Source organism: Staurois parvus, unplaced genomic scaffold (genome assembly GCF_062004578.1).
Source record: "Staurois parvus isolate SC_StPar_1 unplaced genomic scaffold, SC_StPar_1.0 ptg000984l, whole genome shotgun sequence".
Taxonomy (NCBI): Eukaryota; Metazoa; Chordata; class Amphibia; order Anura; family Ranidae; genus Staurois; species Staurois parvus.
The window spans coordinates 484967-505453 of NW_028318780.1; the positions used below are offsets into that span (position 1 = coordinate 484967).

The 20487-nt window shown below is 40.9% G+C and overlaps 1 protein-coding gene across 3 annotated transcripts in view; it reads right to left on the reverse strand.

The window, feature by feature from the left end:
- The window catches only part of LOC149441443 (cadherin EGF LAG seven-pass G-type receptor 2-like), a 465765-nt gene that overhangs the window by 356569 nt on the left and 88709 nt on the right, over positions 1–20487 (reverse strand). For all 3 annotated transcript variants that reach the window (XM_089657338.1, XM_089657336.1, XM_089657337.1), the window contains exons 2-3: positions 5832–6103; positions 75–459 (exon numbers count right to left, since the gene is read on the reverse strand). In XM_089657338.1, the coding sequence (XP_089513464.1) occupies positions 75–459; positions 5832–6103 (657 nt within the window). The remainder of the gene's footprint in view (positions 1–74; positions 460–5831; positions 6104–20487) is intronic.

Here is a 20487-nt window from a genome sequence, read left to right on the forward strand (position 1 = left end):
TGGTCATTAAATATACTTTCTATATACATTCAATTGCCTAAATACTTAAGCTTTCACAAATAGCTTATTCGCACCTGTATACTCTTCATTGCACTGACAGGTGTAGCCACCTTCATCGCTGTGGCAAATACCATGTTCTCCGCAGGGCCCAGCGTAACAAAGGTCTACCTCTGTTTCACAAAATTCACCAGCAAAGCCTGTTGGACATCGACAACGCAGCCCTCCTACAGGTAAAATTGGACGGAATAGCAATGTATCAGAGGCCAAGAAAGGAGCCGAACTGTCAAAGCGTAGGGCAGACACACACAGCATGTAATTGGGGCAGGGCTCTCGAAGGCACACATTGTCGTCAAATGGCAACACCTTCTGTTGGGCCAATATAGCCAGCAGAGTGCGGTTCAAGTACAGTAACTCACGCAAGATTTCAGAAGGCAGAAGTGTCCCTTCAGGACTTTGTACCTGTGAAAATGATAAAAATGAATTACTTAGTTTGAAAACCGTTTTAAAATTGAATGAAAAACAGTAGGCAGAATAACTGCATAAACCATAAATTTGGTATGTAGACAAAAACAAAATGGTCCAGATGTTTAAACATTATTCATCACTGTATTTTTAATAAATAACATTTTTATTTATTTCACATCATAAAATTATGAACAGGAATTTATGTATGGAATGAGCAAGGGATAGTGTACCAGAGCAAATAATGCCAACAAAGCAACATGTCAATCTCTGGTGATCTACAGGTAGTGTATAAAACAGTGTTCAGACATACATCACTGGCGTCACTAAGACGGTCCCAGCTCTGAAAAGATCCTGACCATATGGACAGGATCCACAGAGATAAATAGACTGGCATCTAGCTCAGCCACTCAGCGATCTGCCGAGAGCCTGAGACAGCCTCTCCCGCCCCCTCTGCAGCCCACTATATTTTTTATTAAGATATCTATTGTAACCCTTAATTACAGCGTATATGCAATCTGAATTAAAATAGTAGAGAGTACAGATCAACAAGGTATTATACTGTACAGCAGTGTTTTTCAACCTTTTTTGTGCAAAGGCACACTTTTTTCATGAAAAAAATCACGAGGCACACCACCATTAGAAAATGTTAAAAAAATTTACCTCTGTGCCTATATTGACTATATATAAAGTAATTCTCTTGAATAGGAATCAAACACAAAGAAATTATTTTATAATTACTTTATTATGAAATAATAAAGTATTTTATAATTGGACCCGGGGGCCGGACCAAGAGTAGATGAATGATGTGTATGTGTCATCCATAGTAAGTATAGTAATATTCCCCCATAGTAAGCATAGTAATTAATCCCCCATATAGTAATTCATCCTCCATATAGTAATTCATCCCCCATAGTAATTCATCCCTCATATAGTATTTCATCCCCCCATATAGTATTTCATCCCCCCATATAGTATTTCATCCCCCCATATAGTATTTCATCCCTCATATAGTAATTCATCCCTCATATAGTATTTCATCCCTCATATAGTATTTCATCCCTCATATAGTATTTCATCCCCCATATAGTATTTCATCCCCCCATATAGTATTTCATCCCCTCATATAGTATTTCATCCCTCATATAGTATTTCATCCCCCCATATAGTATTTCATCCCTCATACAGTAATTCATCCCTCATATAGTAATTCATCCCCCATATAGTATTTCATCCCTCATATAGTATTTCATCCCCCCATATAGTATTTCATCCCTCATATAGTAATTCATCCCCCCATATAGTATTTCATCCCCCCATATAGTATTTCATCCCCCCATATAGTAATTCATCCCTGATATAGTAATTCATCCCCCATATAGTATTTCATCCCCCCATATAGTATTTCATCCCTCATAAAGTAATTCATCCCTCATATAGTATTTCATCCCCCACAGTACTATTCCCCCCCCCCCCTTCTAGTAAGCCAAGTCCCCCGTGTCAATTCACTTACCTTTTGCGTTCCTCTCGCTGTCTTCCCGCGCCGTTCGGGTCTTCAGGGCGGACTGTGAGAGGAGCCTAGCTCCCCTCCCCTCACGTTCGGCACGCTGCCCCGCCTACACACATCCTGACAGCCACATCCGCAAGCCGGATTAAAAGGTCCGCGCGGACTTTTGGGGCTGCCAACCGAGAGGAGGCAGGGGAGCGGCCGACCGAGAGGAGGGAGGGGAGCAGGCGCCCGGCACACAGAAGAGCCGCATTAGACTGGGTAAAGAGCCGCATGTGGCTCGCGAGCCGCGGCTTGCCGACCACTGAATCATTAGATTCTAATGATTGGTCTATTTGTGAGCCGAAGCCACATGTTACAGATGAAATTGGAATTTTTCCCACGGCACACCAGACAATATCTCACGGCACACTAGTGTGCCGCGGCACAGTGGTTGAAAAACGCTGCTGTACAGTACATAATCTGAGTGTAATGACTATCCCAGGACTTACCACTAATGGAGCTCAAGGTGGCTGGAGCTTTCATGTTGCAGTGGGATCCTATGTGGATGACAGTCTTTCCAAACTTGCATCAATTGTGCCAGTGGGAGGAATGCCACACGCCAAGATGCAAAATATTATCTTCCTTTATTAAAATAGCCAGTAGGAAAAACTTAATTTCTAACATTCCATACTTGCACAGGGTTTATCATAGTACTCGGTGCACATATGTAATGTAAGCACAACTATATACAGTTGTATTCAAAATAATAGCAGTGTGTTGAAAAAGATGAATAAAACTCAAAATCCTTCTAATAGCTTTTATTTTCATTCACACAAATGCATTGGGAACACTACACATTCTATTCCAAATCAAAACATGAAGAAAAATATCAAATTTGTGTTGTTCCTCTAAAAAAAAAATTGAAGAAAAGTGAATATTAGACTGTTCCAAAAAATAGCAGTGTTTGTATTCTTCTTTACAAACTCAAACATTCACCATATAAACTGAAAAATGTTTGAAGATTTTGCTTTCCTTTGAATCACTTAACTAATATTTAGTTGTATAAGCACTGTTTCTGAGAACTGCTGTACACATGTGTTGCATGGAGTCAACCATCTTCTGGCACCTGTGAACAGATATTCCAGCCCAGGATGATTGGACTACATTCCACAGTTCTTCTCTATTTCTTGGTTTTGCCTCAGAAACTGCATTTTTGATGTCACCCCACAAGTTTTCTATTGGATTAAGATCCAGGGATTGGGCTGGCCACTCCATAACATCAATCTTGTTGGTCTGGAACCAAGATGTTGCACGTTTACTGGTGTTTGTTTATCATTTGCACATTTTAGCGCCGTATTCTTACTGTTTTATTGACGTTTACTGGTGTGTTTGGGGTCGTTGTCTTGTTGGAACACCCATTTCAAGGGCATTTCCTCTTCAGCATAAGGCAGCATCACCTCTTCAAGTATTCTGATGTATTCAACCTGATCCATAATCCCTGGTATGCGATAAATAGGCCCAACACCGTAGTATGAGAAACATCCCCATATCATGATGCTTGCGCAACCATGCTTCAATGTCTTCACAGTGTACTGTGGCTTGAATTCAGTGTTTGGGGGTCGTCTGACAAACTGTCTCTGGCCACTAGATCCAAAAAGAACAATCTTACTTTCATCAGTCCACAAAATATTGCGCCATTTCTCTTTAGGCCAGTCAATGTGCTCTTTGGCAAATTGTAACTTCTTCTGCACGTCTTTTTTTCAACAGTGGGACTTTGCAGGGGCTTCTTGCCGATAGATTGGCTTCACATAGGCGTCTTCTAATTGTAACAGTACACACAGGTAACTTTAGACCTTCTTTGATCTTCCTGGAGCTGATTGTTGGCTGAGTCCTTGCCATTTTGGCTATTCTATCTATTCAAATGGTAGTTTTTCGCTTTCTTCCACGTCTTTCAGGTTTTGGTTGCCATTTTAAAGCATTTGCGATCATTTTAGCTGAGCAGCCTATCATTTTCTGCACTTCTTTATATGTTTTCCCTCTCCAATCAACTTTTTAATCAAGGTACGCTGAACAATATCTGGAACGACCCATTTTCCAGCATGTACAACATTTGCTGCCTTCCTTCCTTAAATAAGGGCAATAATTGTCACCTGTTTTTCAAAGAATGAATGACCTCACTAATGGAACTCCACACTGCTATTATTTTGACCATGCCCCTTTCAATTAGTGATTCAATTACACAGAATCAGCAGCATGCATGTCATGACTGTTGGATTTCTATTACTCTACTACACCTGCTAGTAAATTATTTGCCATGTTGAAATATCATTTCTACCAAAAACAGTGATTGATCAGGTTAGTGATGTCTGACTGCTATTATTTTGAACACAACTATATATATATATATATATATATATATATATATTTTTAGTATTACACCGTTGAATTGTATTTTATGTTTATATCTTCCCCATATTGACAGAACGTATGGAAATGATGGAAAAGAGATTCTTTATGAAATTACTTTATAATAACACAATTCTCTTCACAAATACTGTACTTCCGTGCAGGCTTAAAACTGTGGATGGCAGATAGCTTCAATGTTAAAGGAGAAGATAGCCACAGCTTTTTTGCTGTACTTCTCCTATGGATTGGGAAGCACAGTGGCTTAATGGTTAGCAGTTCCACCTGGCAGTACTAGGATCACTGGTTCAAATCCCAACCACGGCACCTGTTTGCATGTTCTCCCTGTGCCTGCGTGGGTTTCCTACAGCTACTCCGGTTTCCTTCCACACTCCAAAGACATGTGGTAGGTAAATTGGCTCCTGTCTAAATTGGCCCTAGTATGTGTATGTATGAATGTGAGTTAGGGTTCTTAATTTGTACACCCCTTTGTACACCCCATTCACTGATGTGAGTGTACAATATATGTATGTAAAGCGATGCGTAAATTGATGGTGCTATATAAGTACCAATAATAATAATATGGATTACAGGAGTGCATTTTCCCTCAGCACTCCTGTGACCCGTATTCAGCTGACAGCAGGCTAAAGCTAAAGGTTCCCCAGGGAGCGGAGTCTAAGCCCCAGCTTGCTTCTTCACCAGAGCCCCTGATGATGGGGATGGACTTGCAGAAAGCTGGAACCAGGTCGCGGCCCCCAGATACGCCCAGCTGAGGATGTGGAGGCCAATCGCGTGAGCACAGTGTAATCCAGGAGACAACAGGGAAGCCAGTAGACCAGCACAGTCAGTGGACGAAGCCAGGGTCAGTACACAGGTAGCCAGATACAGGATACAAGCATAGAAGGAGCTCGGAGAACTAAGAAGTTGCTAAGGCAAAGTGGGCTAGACTGAGCATGTCTTATATAGACAAGCAATCTAGGAGGTGGGCCAGGAAGTGATGGAAGGGAAGGAAAAAAAACCCAGAGGATAGCAAACGACACCCATAGGTGAGCACAGAAACCACACATGTGAAAGGAATCAGGAACAGCACTGCAGCAAGGAGGTAAGAATACACAAACAAACTGCAGGCTAACTTGTGACACTGAGAGCCTGAGCCAGCCCCTTCTGCCCCCTCCACAGCCCAGTGCTCTAGTAAGCGATGGAGGGGCAGAGCATAGACTGACAGTCACAGCTCTCTGCTCAGAGTGAAGGGGAGAACTGAGCGGTCAACGGTGTTTGATCGTTCAGTTCTCACTGCAGAGCTGGCGGTGGACAGATGCTGCATCAACCTAGGTGAATATAAATTTTTTTTTTATAAAGTCCATACTTCTCTTTTAAATAACACTTCAAACATTACAATTTGCAGCTATCATATGACGTTGTATGTTGAGCTACTTGTTATGTATTAACTGTCCCATATTTATTTTTTCCTACTCACCAATAAACTGACATTCAGAATCTTTTCCTCTGTGGCTGAACCTAAAGCCACAGCTGAAGCCTCAGAGTCATCCAAAATACTAAAGACCACAACACCATGTGCCGGAACAGAGATAACATAAGCCACAGAGTGAATAAACAAAGGCAACATGGGAGAAAGAAACTGTTGTTGAGACATTCCACCCAGGCGTAATGTGATGCTGTGGGAGAGCATTTCATCAGTAATGATAGCCACTTGCAAAGTACACTGTGCAGTTGCACGATGGACTCCATCTAGAAACCAAAAATAAGACAGAAAATTTAAAATTGGACACACTGAGCACTTAAATCTGTTATTGTCTACAGGATACAGGAAATACCAGTGATTGTTTGTGGTGCCCAAAAGATACACACAGCCATTTATGATGCATCAAGTAACCAAGTAATTACAAGTCCTCCTATTTATAATAAATAGCCAGCAAATTATTTTGACAAAACATAATGATGAAAGCCTAAACCAAAAATATAATATATTGCAGCTTACCAATTGTAAGGAAATAGGTCTTATTAATGGTCATCCATTTTGTATAATGCCTCCATTTCTAGATCTGTGAACAGTTAGTTTCGATTTTGTAATTTCTCTCTCATTTCCTTAGGCTAGTTTCATTTTTCTAAAAAAGAACTACCTTATATGGTATCCCTCAACTATTTGCGGTTTCTGTTCTTCACCTAACTATATTGATAAGAATGGAATGTTTCATTGGTCATCCTGAGATTAAGCAACGCCTACTGAGTTCTGTTTAACTGTTCCTGTCATGCATTAAACGTGCAGATTTAGATATACCAACAAATTGAAACCATACTCCAGCTAATACTTTATAAGCAATTACAGTAGCAGTATTTTTTTTTTACTTTTAGAATAAAGGTTTTACATAAATAAAAGCTGATATTTGTAAGCACCCTTGTTAGAAGTAGAATGCTTGTCTCAACCATTGTAATTGCTGCATCTGCAGAACAGCTTGTTCTGTTGAAAAACCACTTGCTTACTGGGTGAATGATCAGATGAAAATAAAGGAAAGAGTCTAAAAAAGAAAACTAATGCAGCCATCATTTTTAGAATAGGTAAGTTGCAATATAACACAAATTGATAAAACATTGCTAAAACCGCTGAAAATAAAAAAAACAAATCAATAAATAGAAATTCAGCATCATAAAGTGACCCATGCTGTATAACATGCAATCAAAGGAAATAAATCAATTATCATTTGATTGCATTTTAAACAGCATGGGTTACTTTATGATGATACATTTCTACTATTGATTATTTATTTGTTGTACAGTAGGACCCACAATTTTGCTTTTTTTTTTTTTTATTAGTCAGGGGTTTTAGCACCGTCAATTTTTATTTGTTATTTGGGTGAGTTTCTCATCATTGAGATAGCAGCTATACCATTTTTGACAGAATTATTTATCTGTGGTGCAGTTAAATTTATTTTGCAATATAATAAATCTTTGCTTTAATACAGCTTGAAAAAAAATGTATCCACTGCCAAAGACAGTTTAAACTGATGCACAATTTATATCGCCAGACGCCCGGGACATGCAGTTCCGGCTGCTGGGTAGGTAGGTTTTTTTTTTTCTTTCAACATCCAGCCTTGCCGCAGGCAAGCAGCAGGGCTTTGTTTGTCAGATGGAAGTATTCAGGCAACTGCGCTTCTGCCTGAATGCTTCCACACACCCAGGTAAAGTGCCCCCCACCACGTGTTCCACCCTGTTATGTATACCGGGCTCTGCTTGCCCATCTGTGGGCCCAGCACCAGTCTTGTTTCTGACCTAGAAGCGATGTGTAGGAACCCCACTTCCGGGTCCTTGTTGTCAGTGTCCCCAGCCATCAAAGCCGGGAAAGAATGTAATACAGTGTGATCTGCACTGCATTACATTCAGTGGAGCATAGAAGAGACATGCAGGGTCTTTTAGACATATCGCCGCACAAGCTAGAATGAGAGCAATAATTCTAGAACTAGACCTCCTCCGTAAAGCTAAGCTGATGACCAATAGGGGACTTTTAAAGTGTCCCCTATAGTAAATATAGGGTACTGAAAATTTCAGGGGTGCACGCAAATGTTGTACATCAATTTACTCGGTGCAACCTTGGCTTTTATATTTTACCAAAATTGGGTAATTTATTGCTTTCCTGTGCACACTAAAATTAACTTTAGTGTGTTTTTTAATGCAAATTTTGCATTTCCTAAACCTTTTCAGTAATATTGTGTAACATAAAAAATTAGAGCTACACTATTTTATTGTCTAGGGTGTCTGCTTTCAGAACATGTATAATGTTTTAGGGGTTTCATGTAATGTTCAGGCCTAAAATTATTTTTTTAAACATGCGTGCAAAAAGGCTTTTTACCTGCAAAAAAAATGTGAATTTATCCTAAAATGGAGAGGACAATGGAGCTTGATTTGGATGCTCCGCATGCGCTAGTACTGAGAACGCAAGTGCTTCCGTGTGCGAAGGTAACCTGAAGGAATAAAGTTTTTTTTTTTTCCTCATTGGGGTGAATAGCTCATTTACTGGCTCAGCAGATGCGCTTCTGCTGAGCATTAAGAGAACCCGAATGTCCTTTCCTGATGAGGACCCAATCAGTGCTCTTACGCTGCAGTGTCTCTCAGCTAATCCCCGGTTCAAAGCAAAAAAAAAAAGCAAAAAATTAACATGTATGTCACGGCTAAAGAGAGAAAAAATCATATATATATATATATATATATATATATATATATATATATATTCATTCAGGTTTTATTCTTCTTAAAACACTGAAAGCAAATAAAATTACCCGCTAATTTACCAGAAAATCCAGAGTGCTCTTAACTTCTTGTTTGGGCTGACAACTGCAATGAAATCCCAACCAATAATATTCCTGCCTTTTGAACTACAGAAATACACCTCTGCCCCACTCTTCATGCATACTTTCTTTCCAAGCACATTGGAACATGCAGTGCATGTTAGTTGCAGTCATGTTCACTGCTCTATGCAAGCTACAAATCCCAGTGTCTATAGTCCCTAGTCTACCTCAGGAGGGTGTCTACATACCTACATACAGTGTGACCATGGAGTATGACTGTAGCCATTCTTTGATAGTAGTGATAGCTGGATCACTAGAGAAGCTCATTTATCCTTATACTTGAAAAATGTATACATCCCTTAGCTATCTTCCTATGCACACATAAAAAAACCCCGACTTTACATGCGCGGCAGTACCATGCAATACGTTCTTGACTTCGTGCATTTACCTTTAGCGCCCTAATTTCAAATATAACTCTCAATTTCTTAGATAATTATTAATAAATAAAATTTCTTAGAATAACAAATGCACTCCTAAAGCGGGTTAGGAAGCAGGGCTTCCTAACCCGGGGTGTGGAATTTTTTTTTTAAAAAACTACTTGTCCAAGGGACTAAATCAGGGTCCTAATCTACTTGTCCCTCATGACGATCTATTTGTCCTAACAAAAAAAAAAAATAATTTTAACATGTCCCTCCCTTTCTCCAGCACCTCACCCGGGGACTAGCAGGGAGGGTAGAGACCTTGCAGGGTAATTAGCACCAATTGGGTGCTTGTCAGGAAAGCGGAGTGTCAGGCTCTTTTCCTGCTCAGCAGAAGCGCATCTGCTGGGCGAGTAAATGAGGTGTCGGCCCCAGTGAGAGGAGAAAAAAAAAAAATTCTCTCAGGTTACCCTTGCACTTGGGTGCTCAGTACTAGCATATGCTGATAAGCCAAATCACACTCCGGTGTATCATGAAGCTATGTATCCCTTGAAGACTGTATCCTCTGCAGCAACTGTGCATGTGTCGGAATCAAGGAAAACAAGCAGAGTGCTGAGCTAAAGGCAGAGAGGTACTTGAAGTCACTTAACTCCTTACATACTAGACTACAGCAGAGACACTGGGTGCTACAGCCGCTGTGAAAACCTGTATCTCTCTGTGCATCCCTGGGGATCAGCACTGTTAACCACTTGCCCTCCTGAGGATTTACCCCCCCCTAATGACCAGGCCTCTTTTTGCTACTCGGCGCTGCACTAATTCAACTGATAATTGCGCGGTCATGCAATGCTGCACCCAAACAAAATTTACGTCCTTTTTTTCACACAAATAGAGCTTTCTTTCGGTGGTTTTTGATCACCTGTGCGCTTTTTATTTTTCACACTATAAACAAAAAAAGACAAAGAAAAATGATACTTTTTACTTTCAGCTATAAAAAATATATAGTAAACTTAAAGTTAGTTATAAATTTAGGCCAAAATGTATTCTGCTACATGTTTTTGGTAAAAAAAAAATCCCAATAAGTGTATATCGATTGCTTTGTGTGAAAGTTATAGCGTCTACAAACTATGGTATAGATACTGCAATTTACGCCATTTTTTTGCTATACAGCGCTGCGCAAGTTTAACGGACAATTGCACGGTCGTGCAATACGGTACATAAATGAAATTTATGTCCTTTTTTTGCACAAATAGAGCTTTCTTTCGGTGGTATTTGATCGCCTGTGCGTTTATTTTTTGCGCTATAAAAAAAAAAAACGGACAATTTTGAGGGAAAAAAAAACAATATTTTGGACTTTGCTATAAAACATGTCCAGTAAAAATCTAATTTTCGTCAAATTTCGGCCAAAATGCATTCTGCGACATGTCTTTGCTAAAAAAAAAAACCTAATACGTGTAAATTAATTGGTTTACGTGAAAGTTTATAGCGTTAACAAATGGCAGGAAAGATACTGGGATTTTTAATTTTTTTTTATACTAATAATGGCGGCGATCAGCGACTTATGGCAGCAATCATTGACTTATGGCGTCGATCAGCAACTTATGGCAGGACTGCGGCGGACATTCTGACACTGGGGGGGAACTGACTTGGGGTCACTGACATCCCCAGTGACACCAAAAAAAAAAAACACTGTCACTGTACTAATGGCACTGGGAAGGAAGGGGTTAACTTTTTTTATTCACTGAAACGGTTAATTGTGTGAGGGGAGTGTTTTACTAGGGGGCGGGGGTGTGTACTGCACGTGTGCTGATCGGCAGAGATAAACTCTTCTCTCCGGCTCAGCATGTCAGGAGCTGATAGAGAGCAGAGCTACTGTAGCCCTGCTCTCTGTCAGTGATTGCCGCTAATCGGCGGGACACAGCTGGTATTGACCGGCTGTGACCCAGCGACGGACACCCGCGGCCACGATCGGCGGCGCAGGTAGGGCGGTGGAACACTTCGCACGCGCCCCCTAACTGTTTTGCAAAAGCACGTTTTAAAACGTGGTTTTGCGCAGCCGTGCCGCCCTGCCAACTTATTTCTACAGTGGCTGGGCGGCATGTGGTGATGACCAGAGTGTCCTCGCTTGGCTATCAGGGTGCCAGAGCTTCTAGATTGCGGCCAGTGACATGCCTGGGTTGCAGTACCGACATGTAAGGCGAGTAGAAATATAAGGGTCTGATAAATGAAAGTTCTAATACATATATACTTCTAAGAGTTTTTTATTGCAGTTCCTTTTTTTCTTCTCAGGAAATGTGATTTGAAGTATGTCGGAGACGCAAACCCAACAGGCTGAGTTTAAAGGTTAACTTCCTCTTTCAAGTTTAAGAAAAGCATCTTATGGTCAAACCAGTTTGAACCGGCAACAGTCTAAGTCTATTTTGGACTGATTTTGAACTATTAACCTGCATTTAACTCTGAGTTCGCTGTTAAGCTTATGAAAATTTGATTGGATCAAGACTATATAACCACGCCTGAACCCCTGTACGATCACGCCTATGCGTTATGTCTATATATGTAATAGTCTAAAGCATAAGAGTCAGATATATATTTTGTATTACCTTAGTTCATCTCACATGATGTGAACTTTTGTATGCTATATGATCTCCACTGCAGTGTAATAAATGCACCTTTCTCTATCAATTTGGACTCGGCCTCTCCTCTAAAGGTCTCGCTTGGAGACACCCCAACGTGAAGTTACAGTTTGGTGCCCTGCGACTCGGATCGTCCCATTGGACCTCAGGCCAGGAAAGACGTGAAATCCACAATGGACAGACCAGTGGCCACGGTAAGACCCTTATCCTTACTTATTCTGTCCCTTGTGGCAAGTAACTGTCGGTGTCTGAGGTGTTTTGGAAGCAGAAGAGTTTTGTACTGTTTTTTATGAGATGGCGAGATAGATATGGATCAGGGTAATGTTAATATCACACAGTTTGACCCAAGAAGCTCCTCTAGTTTATATATTGCAGAAATAATAGAACCTATTATTAATATCTTTGGTGGGCTGCTGATGTTTTGTTTCTATGCAATAGATTTGTAAGAATTGTGAGGTCTGACTAAAGGACTGAAGTAGTGTAAGAAGCCTGTGTGGCAAGTGTAGAGAATTGTCATTGATGGCTATTGTGTGTGGCCCAGGGAAAACAATTTAGGTGATGACCCAAATTGTAAATAGAGACCGAAGAGGAGGACTCTATAGAATGGGAGGATGGCAGTCCCATGGACCTCTCAATGCTGGGAGAGGTATAAATGGCACAAGTAAATTCAGGCCTTTAGCAGAAATGACAAATAAATATGGACAGTGGTTAGAAAAAGACACCAAGACTATTATAAATAGGACAAAAAGCAAACCAATCCCCAAGGAAGGAATGTATGATGTATCAACCTGGGTCCCTGTGTATGTTGACGTTTATGGTAGACTGACAATTGTTGCTGGGAATTAAATATGTACAATGTTGGATTTTTGAAAGTATCAAACGTGATGAAATCTTGATTAGTCATCAGCCTGTTAAGACTTCTCTCCCCAGACGCAGTAAAGGAGGCAAAAATAAAGAAAAGGTAAAGAAAAATAAGGCAGAGAGTGAGAGCAGTGAGGATGAAGCTAGTGATAGTGGCCGGAAGGATAACGTAAAAACAATGACCCTTCCATCACTCAGAGAGTCATCCCAAGTTTCATCTCCCACAGCACCCTCTTACCCAAATCATCCTCTTCCCCCAAGTTACCATGCTTGTCCTGAACCTAACAGTGCAGGACATGGACCATATACAGGAGTTATCAAGGACTTAGAGGCTATAACAGCACAGGAAGAAAATGAAGCCAGAATGGGTTTAAGATATGCACTTATCCTCTTTGTATAATTACCAATACTAGACAAGGACCAGATGATGGTGGTCAGCCAAAAGTCACCACCAACTCTTGCTACCAGCCATTTACACCAGGAGAAATGCAAACTCTTACAAAAGATTTTCCACACCCATCAAAAGATAAAGCTGTCTTTATGCAAGAAATGAACAGGTTAAAAGAATCTCAAGACTTGTGCTGGGCAGATATGGTTCAATTATTGAGACTAGTCCTTGGGTCCGCTGACCTGAACAAGGTCACGCAGAAAAGTGCAGATGACAATCACAAAGTCACAATGTGCCCCACAGGCTGGGGAAACTTTTTGTTCCAGGCTGAAGATAAAACAATAGAAGGGCTAGAAAGAAAATGGACAGAATGTTGTAGAATTATTAACGAATGGCCCTCACAGAACAAATCTGGTGGCTTGCTAGATCTGAGAGAAGAAAAGACTGAGGATGTATTTGATTATTTTAAGTGTGTACAATCTATGGCAGAAACTGTGGGCATAGATGTGACAGATCGCACTAATATCACTGCCATAGGTTGTAAGAATGCTGTTGTGATGGAACTGAAAGAAATAACAAGGAAATGTTTAATGGCAACAAAACCAGAATAGAAAGGATATGAATGGACTTTGCTAAGAGAAGGGTGTAGCAGCATTGAAAGTCAGGAAGAAGAAGAGAAGAGAGAGAAAAGACTTAATACTTTTGTGGCTCAAGATCGTGTTCAAGGAGCTAATGATTCTAGGAGAGAAACCAGGAAATGTTTTAATTGTGGCAAGGTTGGGCATCTTGCCAAGAAGTGCAGACTACCTGACAGACGCAAATGGAAGAAAGAGGGAGGAGGTGATAAATGACCATCAATGTCTCCCAAACTTTGAGCCTGCAGGGTCCAACTTATGCATCTCTGAGACAGATGGTAAAGATTCCTTTCCACAATTAACAGACCAGGAAATTTCATGTCTAGTTGACTCTGGCTGTGCCCGAACCATAATTCAAAAGTCCCGCCTACCAAAAAACGTCCCCCCTCAAATCTGGCCCACAAGCAATTGTGGTAGGAGGAAAGTTCACTCCTCTCAAAGAAACGCCCCTATACAAATAGGAATTGGAAGCCACAACATGTTTCATAAGTTGCTCGTCTCTGATACTGTACCATGCAATCTTCTATGAAGGAATCTGCTGAGTAACTTACAAGCTTGTATACAATATACACCCAATGGAGTAGAAGTGCATGTTAGGAAATTAGAAGAGGAAGTTGTATGTGGATTAGTAGCCATGGAACTAGAGGGAGAAGTCGAAAGCAATATTCCACCTGCAATTGTTGCTCAAATACCTGATATTCTCTGGGCCAAGGGAAAATATGATGTAGGGCTGCTACAAGTCCCTCCAGTAAAAGTTAAAATAAAAGCAGGAGCCCAAACCCACGTTTACCTCAATATCCACTATGACCAGATCAACTCGCATGTATACGAGTGCAAATAAAGGAACTTCTTGAAGCAGGTGTGTGGCGGAACCGTTCTTCCTGGGCATCCTCGTGCTGAGCAGTGCGTCTCACCCAATGGTCCCCTTGTCCTGCAAGTCTTCCAGTGCTCTGCCAAGGAAGGTATTAAAGCTCAAAACCAATCCTTCCCCAAACCACGAGTCGGAACTTCGTGTAGGGTGAAAATGACTCTCTTATTACACAGCTCAGTATATACAGCACATCCTGGAAGTAATCCCCGCCCCCTTCAGTCCCACCAGACAGCCTTGCACCGGGTTTTCCCCAACCCAACAATACAGTATGAACTCTATTAGAAGTGAAAGACTACAAGGTCACATTTCCCTAAACAAACAGTGTAGAATGTCTGTGAAACATAACCGCTTTACAAAGGGGATAAAACCCCTTGTTATCACAAAGGGACAGTTCTTCACAAGGTGTCATAAGGGAAACAGAAAGTAGAGCGCAAATGCCATTGTTTCCTGTAAAGAAGAAAATCGAAAAGGGAGAAAAGCCTGTATATCGGATGATACATGATTTGAGAGCCATCAATCAGATTATTGAAGAGGACACTCCAGTTGTCCCAAATCCCAGTACCCTGCTAAATGATATACCTACAGGAACAAAGGTGTATACAGTAATAGACCTGGCAAATGCATTCTTTAGTGAGAGTCTGGATGCAGAAAGCCAAAAACGTTTTGGGTTTTGTTTTGAAGGAAAAATGTATACCTGGACAAGAATTCCGCAAGGAATGGTATCATCCCCAAGTGAATTCTCAAAAGCCATGATGACTATTCTAAACGGATGGCAACAAGCCAATAAAGGCACAGTGATCAAAGTGTACATTGATGACATCTTACCGTGTGCAGACAGAAAAGAACATTGTGAACAAGACTCTCTTTCCCTGTTGAAATATCTCAGTGAACAGAATAGTAAGGTGTCAAAGGAAAAAGGTACAATGGTGCAGATGTCATGTGAAGTTCCTTGGTCACTGTCTAGGCTGTGGAACCAAACATATTGACATTGAAAGAAAATGGACAATAACTAAAATGTCTCAGCTGAAGAATCACAAGCAGCTCGGAGAGTTCATTGGGATGGTGTCATATGTGAGACAATGGATACCAGATGCTAATACCAAATTGAAACCTCTGTATACTGCTTTGACTATCCCCTTTGAATGGACAAAAGAGATGGAGGATCTCTTCAATCAGTTGCCTATGAATCAGTGGCCTATGAAAACGTACAACTGGACCCAATCCTCCAAGGAATGTGAACCTGTGTAAGTGCTGTTGCAGCTGTGGCATTACTAGTTGAAAAGGTTGCCATTGTAAGGATGAATCAACCCCTGACAGTCTACACAACACATGCAGCAAGTGAAATCTTGGAAAGAGCAAGAACCAAAAACATTTGTCATCAGCAAGGCTGAGCAAATATGAAGCAATCCTGCTTGAATCAGGGGAAATAGAAGTGAGGATATGTACCACAATCAATCCTGCCAGTTTTCTCCCAGAAAGAGAAGAAGACCTCGAAGAGAAGGATGACCACAACTGCATAGAACTCATGGAAGAAGAAATTCAGCAAATCTCCCCAGAAAAGAACAGTCCACTTTAAAATCCTGATCTGATCCTGTTTGTAGAAGGTTCACGCCTATACAGGGATGGAGTCCCAAGAACAGCATATGTGATGACAACATTGGAGAAAATTATTGAGATCCAACTGCTCCCTTCATCACTTTCAGCGCAAGTTGCTGAGTTGGTAGCACTCACTAAGGCTTGTGAGACCACAAGGGATAAATCAGCCAACATCTATAAGGACAGCAAGTATGCTCTAGGAGTAGTCCATGACTATGGTCCCATATGGAAGAACAGAGGATTTGCAACTGCTGCAGGAGAACCAATCCAAAATTGGAAATATGTTCAAGAACTCTTTGAAGCAGTCACCCTCCCAAGAGAAGTAGCCATCTTGAAGGTCAAGGCACAAACTGGAGGACAGACTATGGAAGAAAAAAGAAATCAGCTGGCTGACCATACAGCCAGAAAGACTGCTGAGAATTCAATAGAAAAAAGTATGACCCTAATCACTGACTATGCCAAGGAAGAAGAAGCTCGAACAAGAATTGAGAAGGAAAGAGCAAATAAAGAAGGCAAAAGAACTGATTAGGAAATTGCAAGAATCTGCACCCAATGGTTGGTATGAGATCATGGAAAGGGATGGAGCAAATAAAAACCAAGATGGATTGTTATGCATAGAAAATGCAATATGTGTCCCACCTCAAACAGAGAAAATGATCATGCAACTAGCCCATGGCCCAGGTCATGTAGGCCCTAAGGCAATGGAAACATTGAAAAGGCCGGATGGTTTATTCAATATTCCAGGAATGCATGTCAGGATTTTGTTCAGGAATGCATAATTTGCGCTAAAAATAACCCAGGAAAACCAACTAGAGTGACACAAAGACATTTGGCCAAGCCACTATTCCCCTTCCAAAGACTTCAGATTGACTACATTCAATTACGCAAATCGGGCCAATACCAATATGTTTTGGTGTCCGTGGATATGTTCTCATCGGTAGAGGCGTGGCCAAAGCAAATGCCAAGACAACACCAAGGAAACTCCTTTTCATTAGTGATATGCCGTTTTGGAGTCCCTGAAACCATAGAGAGTGACTGTGGAACACATTTCACCGGACAGATCATGAAAATTATATGCAAGGACTTAGGATGATATGGAACATGAAAGGCCTGTTCAATTCCCGAGAGTTCAGGGAAAGTAGAAAGATATAATGGAGTCATTAAGAATAGGTTAGCTAAACTAATGCAGGAAAAGGGGGAAGGATCAATAAAGAAGCAGTGGCCAGAACTGTTGCCTCTGGTTCTTCACAGCATCAGGACCACACCTACCTTTAGGACAGAGAACCTATGCCCCTATGAGATTTTATTTGGAGGCCCACCTAAGACAGGGTTGTATTTTCCACATCAGACTGCTGTAATGCATAATGACCTTGTTTCTTATGTAATTGCCTTACACAAGCAATTAACTGCGACGCACAAGCTTGTTTTTGATTCCATTCCAGATCCAGTAACTGGAACACATGACTTACAGCCAGGTGATTAGGTCCTAGTAAAAGAACATGTAAAGGTGCCCTTGGGGCCAAAGTTTGAAGGACCCTACCAAATACTCCTGAAAACTGCCACAGCTGTAAAATTAGAAAGAAAACAGACATGGATACATGCCAGCCATTGCAAGAAAATACAGCCAATCTCAAAAGATGAGTAAACTTGTTATGCCTTTGCTTGATTACTGTGGTCAAGGCTATAGAGGGCAAATAATGTGATCCATGTATCAAGACTACTAGAATAGGATCCATAACCTATTGTTACTATGGCATTCTCATTATCAATGTGAAGTCACAGTAAGTGACACTTGTGTATACAATGAAACAACTTATTCAGTGTGCACTGTAGGGAACCAGGTAACCTGTTATGACCCCACCTATGAACCCACCAAAACTTGGTTAACCATACGGAGCTTCAGCTCCACAGGCAAGCTGATAAACCGTACCCTGATAACAAACCCTAATGCTGCAGCGAGCCTGATCTTTGACGTATGCTCGGCTATTAACCTAAATAATTTCCCCAGAAGAAGTCGTGGGGGGTTAGAGTGGGAAAAGGAATACTTAACGACAAATACATTTGCACAGGGAAGCTAGGAAGTGGCTGTAATAATGAAGCATGGAATTACTGTTCCCGGTGGGGTTGTGTAGCATGGGGAACATGGGAAAAATCATGATGCTATCCTCCAATCCTTGCCTAGCATATCCAGCTGTTCGAAAGGAGGCTGCACCCCTGTAAACTTCACCATATATAATCCCGCCAAGTTTCTGACACGATGGGGTAATAAGTTTGGAGTAAACATATATAGAAGGGGATCAGACCCAGGAACAATTGTGTATATATCTATAGAAACAAAGAATCAAGAGTACCACACATCAATTGTTCCACTCTCTCTATGAAGAACTTGCCCTGAGAAGCCCAGGAGATAGATTACAACATGCCATTTGATTTTATCACTGAAGAACCCTCTGAGCGAACAAAATCAGAATAGCATCTAAAAACATCAATAATTGGGAAGTACTGTATAGTCAGGTCAGGTCCAATGTATAATACCCACATACTGAAAATGGCCTGCCTAGGGCAATAGTTTTACAATGACACCTCTAAAAATACCTCCTGGTGGAGTAATAAGGAAGCCTATGCCTGACCCCCATCCCTTTACAAACTTCTCCAATTTATTAGGGATATGGGAGGATCTGTACTGGATTTGTGGGAACAAAGCTTATTCAGAGCTCCCCCAAGACTGGTCAGGAGCCTGTGTCTTGGGAACACTGAAACCCTCATTCTTCCTCCTCTCCATAAGGAGCAGAGAGCAGCTGTGTATGACAAGTTACAGAGAAAAAGAAGGGCATCTGGCCTAGAGATAGGGGTTTGGGAAGAAAATGAATGGCCCCCCGAACGTATTATCCAGTATTATGGTCCCGCCACCTGGGCGGAGGACAGATCATATGGCTACCGCACCCCTATCTATGTGCTTAATCAGATTATTAGGCTACAAACTGTTGTAGAAATTATTACCAATGAGTCTGCAAATGCTTTTAATTTACTTGCCAAACAAGGAACTACATTGTGCACTAGTATTTATCAGAACAGACTTGCTTTAGACTATCTATTAGTGGCATAGTGAGGGGTGTGTGGAAAGTTCGATTTAAGTAATTGCTGTCTGGAGATAGATGATCATGGCATTGGTAATAGAAGAAATCACTGATAAAATGAGAAAAGTTGCTCACGTTCCAGTGCAAACATGGGATGAATTTAATGTGGGCAGCTGGTTTGGAGATTGGTTCCCAAACACTAGTGGGTTGAAGGCCATACTGGGAGTGGTATTGGTGATATTATTGGCCTGTATGATATTCCCTTGTCTGATACCCCTTTGGACAAGGATGATCCGAAGTTTCATCGAAGTCACTGTAGAGAGGAGGGCTGCAGCTCATATAATAGCCATGTGGGAGTACGAACCATTAGTCCCTCCCATGCCCTAAGGATTCCCCTGGGCTCAGTGATCTATAATGAAGCTATGCTAAATGATGCTTGTTTCTGCTTAAATTTTTTGTTACGGAGAACTTGCTAGGTTTTATTGTCCCTCACTGCACTTCCTATTTTTAGTTTCACAAGTGACACATACAGACCCCCTCCCTGTCTTTAAAATCTGTGCTTTCCTATCTACTTAAGCTAGAGAAATAAAAAGCATAAGTATGAAACCGCAAAAGTTACTTGCTAGCAACTCAAAGATTATACGATTATAAGTTTAGAAATACTAAGGAAATATATATATTAGTCTGTTGTGCATTTAATTCTAAGATTTTTTTTTTTGATAATGAATATGTTGTTGCTCATAGGAACCACACTTGTAGGATTGCTTGCTATTTGATTTTTTTTTTAGGTGTACCAAGTGTGGAATACAAAAGATTACTACGATGACAGTAAGGAACTAAGGAAGATGACCCCAAGGAGAGAAATAGAGTGTTAACCTAGTAGATGTAATATGGCGCCAAATAGTGTTGTGAATGGGTGGAGCTTATTAGTATCCACATACAACCTCAGAAACAGCTTTACCCCACTTAGGTAGCACTGTGGACTTTCTGGTGTCATATTAGTTAGGGAACATAGTGGTGACCCCCAACCAGGGGGTCAAGAGGAGGGAATGGAGTAGAAATATAGGGGTCTGATAAATGAATGTTCTAATATACATATATACTTATAAGAGTTTTTACTGCAGTTCCTTTTTTTCTTCTCAGGAAATGTGATTTGAAGTATGTCTGAGACGAAAACCCAGGCAGCTGAGATTAAAGGTTAACTTCCTCTTTCAAGTTTAAGAAAAGCATCTTATGGTCAAACCAGTTTGAACCAGCAACCGTCTATTGGACTGATTTTGAACTATTAACCTGCATGCTATTAACCTATTAAGCATACAGTGGGGCAAAAAAGTATTTAGTCAGCCACCAATTGT